At 44.5% G+C, this 10,678-nt stretch overlaps 1 protein-coding gene across 1 annotated transcript; it reads right to left on the bottom strand.

Moving 5' to 3' along the window:
• Positions 1–1,187: 1,187 nt before the first annotated feature.
• LOC308682929 (doublesex- and mab-3-related transcription factor A1) lies at positions 1,188–8,171 on the bottom strand. Its single transcript, XM_081352943.1, has 2 exons — positions 7,793–8,171; positions 1,188–1,984 (listed from the first exon to the last, which is right to left on the bottom strand). Exons 1-2 carry the CDS (start codon positions 8,139–8,141, stop codon positions 1,419–1,421), a joined length of 915 nt encoding a protein of 304 aa, XP_081209069.1. The 5' UTR covers positions 8,142–8,171; the 3' UTR covers positions 1,188–1,418.
• Positions 8,172–10,678: the final 2,507 nt, after the last annotated feature.

Genomic DNA, 10,678 nt, shown 5'->3' with positions numbered 1-10,678 from the left:
CTAATATTAGCCTACAGGCACACACTTTATTATTATTATTATTATTACACACATACAAACCAAACCCTGACAACCATACCAATACACACACACACACACACACACACACACAATTATAGCTGCATTTTTTTTATCCAATTGGCTCTATAATACGCAGAAAACAGGAATAAAGCGAGTATTTGCATTATAAGCCAAACCTGAGAAAATGGCACATCTGGTAAGAAATGTAAATTTTGAAGCCTTTCCAACAGATTGAAAGCCTATTAAAGGACAATTCCGGTATTTAACACTTTGAGTCTATTTTGTAGTTTGTTTTGGATGAACAAGAGTGGTGGACAAAGAAATTTTGACAATGGTTCCTGTCGCGACTTTTTGACTATTTTAGAATTGCCCATGACCGCTTTAGAATGGGAGTCAATGGCCATGCACGAACATGTCCTTAAAACAACCCTTAACGTTCGTTTTCAAAACTGTGGAACTCACCGAGTGGTTAGTGGTGTTCGTTGATGATCAAAAACAAGTAGCGTAGCGAAATACAGTTTCTGTCGTGTTTTATTTGGCATTTTGTAAAATCCATTGATTTCCGTTGGAGGACTCATTGCTCGCTGATATTACTGCGCTACCGGAAACTGAAAGGGGGCTGTTTACATTTGATTGTAGTCTTTTAGGTCTTTTCGCTCGGTTCTCTGTGCTAGCGTGAGCAGAGCAACGGAAGTTGCGGAAGAGCGGAAGTTTATACGCGGTTGTGAGGTATCTGAAAAAATAGTTCCACTATAGAAAAATAAACGGATTGAAATCATACATTGCGCCGATATTTGTTTTTAATCATCAACGAACACCACTAACCACTCGGTGAGTTGCACAGTTTTGAAAACGAACGTTAAGGGTTGTTTTAAAGACATGTTCGTGCATGGCCATTGACTCCCATTCTAAAGCGGTCATGGGCAATTCTAAAATAGTCAAAAAGTCGCGACAGGAACCATTGTCAAAATTTCTTTGTCCACCACTTTTGTTCATCCAAAACAAACTACAAAATAGACTCAAAGTGTTAAATACCGGAATTGTCCTTTAACAAAGATTACGTCATTTTATAGTTAAATGGCCCTGGGATTAAAAATAGTAGTTTTAATGGGTTTCAATGGGGACATTTTTGTCCAAAAGGTCATGAGTGGAAATATTTTGTGTTACTAGTGCAAAATAGATTTATTAAAGGAGATGGGGGTAAAATAGTAAAATTCCAATAAAAATACACACCAGTGCCACAATGAATTGCATTGGCATTAACACATGCAGGCAAAATGATCAAAAGGAAACAAAAATGAAAGAGACAAAACTGTCCATAAGGTCACACAAGGGTCAACATCTGGATTCATGATCCATACTCTGGTTTACTGGGAAAGCAGGAGACTGTGGTCCGGTTATTTGTCCCGGTCGAGGCCGGAGTGAAACACTGCGGGGTTGAAGGAGTCTCTGGGATACGGAAGGTCCCGCAGGAGCCGATAGTCCGCCGGCGGTCGCAGGGTCATCGGGACGAACCCGGACGTCAGGAGCGGCGGGAGGAAGTTCGCTGTGGGATAGAGTCTCAGCGGGCCGATGGCAAACCCCTGGTTAAACCCCAACATCCCGTCTCGGAAGGAGGGAGAGGAGGAGGAGTGGAGGGGAGAGAAGGCCGAACTGGCTCCGCTTGACCTCTGACCCTCCCGAGAGCCGCCGGCTCCTCTTGACCTCTGACCCTCCCGGGAGCCGAGCAGCAGCTCGATGGCCTTCACCACGTCTCCCGATCCGGCCTCCAGCGCCGAGCCCAGGACGTCCCGCTCCAGCTGAGGGAAGATCTTCATCAGGACGGCAGTGGGGTTTCGGCCAGGAGCTTCCCACTGTTTCTCCGACTCCAGAACCGGGCCAGGAGACGGGTCGCTCTTTATTGAGGAGAAGCACGCATGATCCACCAGCCCACTCAACACGCTGCGCTCCTGAAGGCTCTTCTCTGCAGGAATAAAGCAGTGTCAGAACAGCTGACGACAGAATCCGAGTTCAAGCACTGTAGTGGGAAAAGCCGTTCTCTGCATTCACACACTCCCCCGTTTCATCCGTTCTCTGCGCTCACACACTCCCCGTTCACACACTCCCCGTTTCATCCGTTCTCTGCGTTCACACACTCCCCGTTCACACACTCCCCGTTTCATCCGTTCTCTGCGTTCACACACTCCCCGTTTCATCCGTTCTCTGCGCTCACACACTCCCCGTTCACACACTCCCCGTTTCATCCGTTCTCTGCGTTCACACACTCCCCGTTCACACACTCCCCGTTTCATCCGTTCTCTGCGTTCACACACTCCCCGTTTCATCCGTTCTCTGCGCTCACACACTCCCCGTTCACACACTCCCCGTTTCATCCGTTCTCTGCGCTCACACACTCCCCGTTCACACACTCCCCGTTTCATCCGTTCTCTGCGTTCACACACTCCCCGTTCACACACTCCCCGTTTCATCCGTTCTCTGCGCTCTCACACTCCCCATTCACACACTCCCCGTTTCATCCGTTCTCTGCGCTCACACACTCCCCGTTCACACACTCCCCGTTTCATCCGTTCTCTGCGTTCACACACTCCCCGTTTCATCCGTTCTCTGCGCTCACACACTCCCCGTTTCATCCGTTCTCTGCGCTCACACACTCCCCGTTTCATCCGTTCTCTGCGCTCTCACACTCCCCGTTCACACACTCCCCGTTTCATCCGTTCTCTGCGCTCACACACTCCCCGTTCACACACTCCCCGTTTCATCCGTTCTCTGCGCTCACACACTCCCCGTTTCATACACGCTCAGATCGAAGCCGACAATCTGCTTTCTGAACTATTATTACAACAGTTTTTGGGTAACACTTTAGAATACTGTTCCTTCATTAATGAATAACTACACAGGAACAAATGAGTAACATACTAATAACATCCTAGTAACTACTATTAACTAACAACAGAACGACTTCCCTGAGATATCGGGAACGAGTATTGCTTCGCTAGACGCTTATGGGGGAAACTCTTTTTCTCTGAATATTGAAGCCTTTAACTCAAACATGATTGGCTCGCGCAGACATGCTGCTCTGCCATAGGTTCCCACAGTTCCGCTGAGCAGCCAATGAGCGCGCTCTAATCGCCGCTCTATTACGGCACTGCGTTTCTGAATTAAAGGCTTCAGTATTCAGAGAAAAAGAGTTTCCCCCATAAGCGTCTAGCAACGTAATACGAGTAAACGTTACGAAAGGGAACTCTGATTAACGAATTAGTAAGTAATATCGCTCAGTCGAATGTGGTAGTTCACTATTAGCTAATCAGTTACTACTATTTTTTGTCATACCTCCCAGAGAACTATACAGGTTCATAATTAACAGGAACAATGCAAAATCTATAATATAAGGTAATGGTAACCCAGTAATGAAGTGTTACACACTTGTGCGGCAAGAGCGCGCAAGTGTGTTTTTCTAGAATACTCTGTTCTCCTGTTATTTCAGTGCTGCATTTTAGTCAAGGTAAGCCCATCTTCGATTCTCTGCTTATTTTGTATTTTTAACTTCACATAATTCTGTATCTTAGTTAGATGCGTGGCCACATTAAATTACAGCCGCGAGTGAAAATTATTACTGCAGTCTAATTTGCACTTAAGTCTTTGCTCCTAGCAGTTTCGATTTGGCACATTTTCGCGTTATTCACTTAATTGCCCGACCGAAAAAGCTGTACTCACTCAAGCGGTGAAAGCATTATCTGTATATCTGTGTAATTTGCACGACTTCACCATCCAGCTAGATTCATCATCAATCACCCCATCAAGGTCAGTCAGAAATCTTGGAGTAACGTTTGATGACCAGCTGACCTTCACAGATCACATGTCAAAGACAGCTCGATCATGCAGGTTTGCGCTGCACAACATCAGGAAGATCAGGCCTTTCCTAACTGAGCATGCAACACAACTTCTCGTCCAGGCCCTGGTCATCTCTAGGCTTGAATACTGTAATGCTCTTCTGGCCGGACTTCCAGCATGTGCAACCAAACCCCTACAGAGGATCCAGAACGCTGCAGCTCGTCTTAGCTTCAACGAGCCCAAGAGGGCACACGTCACTCCTCTGTTCATCTCTCTGTACTAGCTACCTCTCGCTGCTCGCATCAAGTTCAAGGCATTGACGCTTGCTTACAGATCTATCACAGGCTCAGCTCCCTCCTACTATCACTCACTCCTACGAGCCTACATCCCTACTAGAAGCCTACGATCGGCCAACGAGCGACGTCTCGTGGTTCCATCACAGAAAGCCACAAAATCACTTTCCAGAACATTCTCATTCACAGTTCCATGCTGGTGGAACGCTCTACCCACCCTCATCCGGAATGCAGAATGCCTGACAACATTCAAAAGACAGCTGAAAACCTATCTATTCCATGAGCACTTAACCTCATAAAAAAAAAACATCACTTATCTACGGAGCCCCCCTAGTCCCATTTTGTCAAAAAAAAATTATTATAACTATCTTGTGGCCTCAAGATACTAACTCGTGGCCTCAAGATAGTATCTCGTGGCCTCAAGATAGTATCTCGTGGCCTCAAGATAGTAACTCGTGGCCTCAAGATAGTAACTCGTGGCCTCAAGATAGTATCTCGTGGCCACGAGAAAGTGAGTTTTTTCAAGGCGAACGTTCCCTTTAATGTTTCCATGGCGACGCGTCACGCGATACACCGCAGCCACAATAATACTGTATGACAGATGTGTCGCTTTTATTTCGCTTTTCCTTTTTTATTCAAAATATTCACAAACTTGCTTACCATGTCATCAACATGCCTATCTGATATTCCGATTCTTAAATACGTGTAAGTGAGTGTGTTTGGTCGTTTAAAAACCTTTAATCTTGATCTAAGTTATAACATGAGATGGGCGCTGCAATGTTGTCCTGTCAGTCGTATTTACAGCACGTGAATTCATCAGTTTCTCCCGAAATAAATGCAAGAAAGTGGCCGGTGAACTGAGAAGAATAGAGTAAACTTTATAGTTCCTTGTCTTGCACTATGTTTGTCTGATATGAATAACACATGTCGGCAAATTATATTTGAATAGATTGTTATTGCTGCTTCCACAGACATCAGTGTGTTTTACAAACTCAAAATGTATTGTTTTACTCGTGCTTATGTGTATTTAAATATCTGAAACCAAAAATAAACATTATGAAGTTGAAAAAACTGCTTAGTTGTGATATATGACAGCGCTGAACGCGTCCGACACTGGCTCAGCGCCAGCCAATGCGCGAAAGCACAGTTTGGATCTGGCAGTGATGCGACGTCACTGAACATTCTAAATGTGGCACCGTACTCTCAGGGGCACAGAAATAAAAATCCCATATATGAGACCGTACCGCTCAAAAGGTTAATCATGCGGCGCCCGACTGCATTTGACCGCATAAAATCTATATATGTCAGACTGACCGGCCAGTCGCCGGTCATGGCCGATCACGTGAAAATCGGCCAATTCCGGTCACCAGCCAATCAATCGGTGCATCTCTAAAAGGAATATAAATAATAATAGAAATTGGTAAATAAACAAGTAGGCTATATACATGTAAAAAGTATATAGACTATATATGAAGAAGAATTATAAAGGACTATGGATATGCAGCCTACAAGATTTACAGTACTAGTAAATAAATAGAAGCAGAACTGCAGCAAACTATATTGCACACTGAATATTAAAACATAGAATATTGCACAGAATGTGAAGTATTGCACTACAGGGTCCAGTTTAATAACAAAGGGTCCATGTGTCAGACACTTTACTATGTTGAGGCCACGAGTTAGTATCTTGAGGCCACGAGTTAGTATCTTGAGGCCACGAGTTAGTATCTTGAGGCCACGAGTTAGTATCTTGAGGCCACGAGTTACTATCTTGAGGCCACGAGTTACTATCTTGAGGCCACGAGTTAGTATCTTGAGGACACGAGTTACTATCTTGAGGACACGAGTTACTATCTTGAGGCCACGAGTTACTATCTTGAGGCCACGAGTTACTATCTTGAGGCCACGAGTTAGTATCTTGAGGCCACGAGTTAGTATCTTGAGGACACGAGTTACTATCTTGAGGACACGAGTTACTATCTTGAGGCCACGAGTTAGTATCTTGAGGCCACGAGTTACTATCTTGAGGCCACGAGTTAGTATCTTGAGGCCACGAGTTAGTATCTTGAGGACACGAGTTACTATCTTGAGGCCACGAGTTACTATCTTGAGGCCACGAGTTACTATCTTGAGGCCACGAGTTACTATCTTGAGGCCACGAGTTACTATCTTGAGGCCACGAGTTAGTATCTTGAGGACACGAGTTACTATCTTGAGGACACGAGTTACTATCTTGAGGACACGAGTTACTATCTTGAGGCCACGAGTTACTATCTTGAGGCCACGAGTTAGTATCTTGAGGCCACGAGTTACTATCTTGAGGCCACGAGTTACTATCTTGAGGCCACGAGTTACTATCTTGAGGCCACGAGTTACTATCTTGAGGCCACGAGTTAGTATCTTGAGGCCACGAGTTAGTATCTTGAGGCCACGAGTTAGTATCTTGAGGCCACGAGTTACTATCTTGAGGCCACGAGTTAGTATCTTGAGGCCACGAGTTACTATCTTGAGGCCACGAGTTACTATCTTGAGGCCACGAGTTACTATCTTGAGGCCACGAGTTACTATCTTGAGGCCACGAGTTAGTATCTTGAGGCCACGAGTTAGTATCTTGAGGCCACGAGTTAGTATCTTGAGGCCACGAGTTACTATCTTGAGGCCACGAGTTACTATCTTGAGGCCACGAGTTACTATCTTGAGGCCACGAGTTACTATCTTGAGGCCACGAGTTACTATCTTGAGGCCACAAGATAGTTATAATTAATTTTTTTGACAAAGTGGGACTAGGGGGGCTCCGTACTTATCAGGCTTATGCTACTCTGAATAATGCCTGAACTTCGTATTTTGAGCACTTCTTGCGTTGTTGTTGTTTTTGCCTCTTCATGATGACTCGCTTAATTTAGTCCTAATTTGTAAGTCGCTTTGGATAAAAGCGTCTGCTAAATGACTAAATGTAAATGTAAAATGTAAATGTACATTCTACTAAAGGAACTACTAATTATTTGGATCAGTATCTAAAGTGAAAAACATAACTACCTAATATTGACTGAAGTCATTGTAAGCTTTTGAGGTTTGTGTAAGATTCTGAACACTGATCCACATAATTAGTAGTTCCTTCCTTTAGAAGAACGTAGTAACACTTGAGTCATTACTAGTGGGTTACCGTTACCTTTTATTATAAATTATGCATTATTCATGTTAATTATGAACCTGTAGTAGTTCTCTGGGAGGTATGACAAAAACAATATTGATTAGCTAATAGTGAACAACCACATTTGACTGAGCGATATTACTTACTAATTTGTTAATCAGTTTCTTGTTAGTTAATTGTAGTTACTATAAAGCTAATAGTGTGTTATTCATTTGGTCCTGTATAGTTATTCATTAATAAAGTAACAGTATTCTAAAGTGTTACTGAATATTGTATAATTATTTGTAGGTATATCATATGTATGTTTCTTATATTGACAATATTATTATTAATATATTCATATTTAAGTTGCCACATCAGAGTTGAAAAATTAACTATACACAATAAAGAGCAACATATATACTGAACTTTAAAACTCAACACGAATCTACTGAGAAAGACTGATTCGGTTCACGTTTAAACCAAAACACTATTAGAACAGTTGAAAGTCATCTACCGTCCGGCCTGAAGGCGTCGAACGCGCTCAGCGCTGCTCTGGAGACGCTCGCGCCGCCCTGCGTCGCTCCTGCGGCGGGGTAGATCACCTGCAGCTCCTCCTGCGCCTGTTGCCTCCGCAACGCCACCTGAGCCGCCATGACGCGCTGCCTCTCCGCGATCAACGCGCATTTGACGCACGCGCAGTCGCGCCAGCGGCAGAAGCGTTTGTGTCCCTTGAGAGCCGAGACCACCCCGTGATTCCGGCAGCGCGCGCACTTCGGGCTGCGCGGGAAACTCCTGTCGCCCTGCCGGAGGAGGAGCGGCGCGTGCGGCGCGAGGAGCGAGAAGCGCGCGCTGCTGGAGTCCATCACTGCGCGCGCTTGTGTGTGTGAGTGAGTGTGTGTGTGTGCTGCTGATGGTGAATGAGCCAAAGATTTAATGCTGCAGGTGACAAAAGAGAAACACGACACCTGACACGCCCCTCACACTCACACACACACACACACACACACACACACACACACACTACCTCTCTTACACACACTTGTTAATTTATCTAATTTACTTCTTAGTTTTTTATTCTGATCATTTTCCATGTTAGAATAATAGCGCTGATTAACACAGACGGAAATGATGTAGTGATCAAACAAAACGAGTTCCTTCGTTCTCTAAACTCCGGCTCTGCTCATCAGCAACTCTATTACAGTCGCCGGCTCTATTTATGCGTGTTTCAGGGATAGACTGTAAAGCGGCGCTTAAAAGAAAAGAGTGTCACTGTTCTGAGGTCAGTTCAGTGATTCAGCAAGATCAGTTCTTTTCAGACAAAATTAAATGTATGTAATCAGAATTTTATTTAAGATTATCATTATCAGTCTTAAAAATACCTTCTGCCAAATCAATTTTGTTGTGGTTTTTGATTTTTGCATTTGTTGAATAAAATGTATTTTTCTTGCGTTTACAGCATTGATCCCATCCAACTTCTGTCTAATCTCTCCAAACACACTAATTAAAAACATCTGTATCTCAGATAGATTCACTCTCTCTCTCTCTCTCTCTCTATTCTCTCTCTATTCTCTATCTTTCGCCTCTCTCTCTCTATCTTTCGTCTCTTTCAATCGCAGGAATAATCTCCACTTTGAGACAATCTGACCGTCGATGCGGATCCACAGCAGCTTTTTCCTGGTATTTGCATTCATTTGTTCAGTGAGACGCCCGCGTGTTCCTCTGGGAGAGAAACAAATAGTGTGTGTGTGTGTGTGTGTGTGAGAGAGAGAGAGAGAGAGAGAGAGAGAGAGAGAGAGAGAGAGAGAGAGAGAGAGAGAGAGAGAAGAGGAGAAAGAGGATTATCATTTCATCCACAAGCTTCTCCATCTGCGTCTTATCGAGGAGCTGTGGATCTTATCATGCTGCCTTTCTACACGGATGATCAACCGAGTGTGTGTGTGTGTGTGTGTGTGTGTGTGTGTGTGTGTGTGTGTGTGTGAGAGAGAGAGAGAGAGAGAGAGAGAGAGAGAGAGAGAGAGAGAGAGAGTGTGTGTGTGTGTGTGTCAGAGTGAGTGTTAGACTTCTGACTCTCTTTGTCTTGAAGAGACTCTTTAAACGTCATGTTGACCATGAGCTGCTCTTGACCAGAAGCTTTTAGAAATGTTCTCTTATTCACGGACAGACGCTTGCTGTCTTTCATTCTCACTGTGAGTGTTTGCTGTCACTGAGGCGAGAGAAACGTGAGGGTCCCTGATGGATCATATCTGTCCTCGAGACCACCAGAACAGAAAGGAGAGAGACTAAAACATCATTACAACACAAACACATACAATATCTTAGACAGCAGCACCTTCTGAAGGGTTTACAAACACTTATAAATCTGCTGCAGTCAAACTCAGACATTTATTAATTATATCTAGACGGAATGCATAGCTGATGAAAAAAAATGGGATGACTAGTCATTTCCTATAACTTAATTCTGAAAACACAGAGATTCTAATTATTGGACAAAAAAACCTCTGCACGTATTAACCTAGAATACTCTAACACTTGATTAGATTAGATTAGATTAGATTAGATTAGATTAGATTAGATTAGATTAGATTAGATTACTGTAATGCTCTAATGGGTTGTTGCCCTGAACGCATAATAAACAAACCTGGTCCAAAACGTAAACTCTGGAACAGTCTTCCTAACATTGTCCAATAAGCAGACACACTCCCTAGTTTAAATCTAGACTAAAAGTGTACACAATATACATTTCTATTATTCAAATCAGTTAAATTAATGTTAGGCTACATAAACTGTATCCAGATCAGATGGAGGACCTGCGCCTAGACACGACCACAACGCATGATGTAGTCAGCCGAATACGGGCCGTATCCAGATCAGATGGTGGACCTGCGCCTAGACACGACCACAACGCATGATGTAGTCAGCCGAATACGGGCCGTATCCAGATCAGATGGAGGACCTGATCCCGATCAGATGGAGGATCTGCGCCTAGACACGACCACAACGCATGATGTAGTCAGCCGGATCCGGGCCGTATCCAGATCAGATGGAGGACCTGCGCCTAGACACGACCACAAGGCATGATGTAGTCAGCCGGATCCGGGCCGTATCCAGATCAGATGGAGGACCTGCGCCTAGACACGACCACAACGCATGATGTAGTCAGCCGAATCCGGGCCGTATCCAGATCAGATGGAGGACCTGCGCCTAGACACGACCACAACGCATGATGTAGTCAGCCGGATCCGGGCCGTATCCAGATCAGATGGAGGACCTGCGCCTAGACACGACCACAACGCATGATGTAGTCAGCCGGATCCGGGCCGTATCCAGATCAGATGGTGGACCTGCGCCTAGACACGACCACAACGCATGATGTAGTCAGCCGAATCCGGGCCGTATCCAG

Source organism: Scardinius erythrophthalmus, assembly GCF_964197995.2.
Source record: "Scardinius erythrophthalmus genome assembly, chromosome: 2".
NCBI lineage: Eukaryota > Metazoa > Chordata > Actinopteri > Cypriniformes > Leuciscidae > Scardinius > Scardinius erythrophthalmus.
This window is presented reverse-complemented; position numbering and strand designations above follow the sequence as displayed.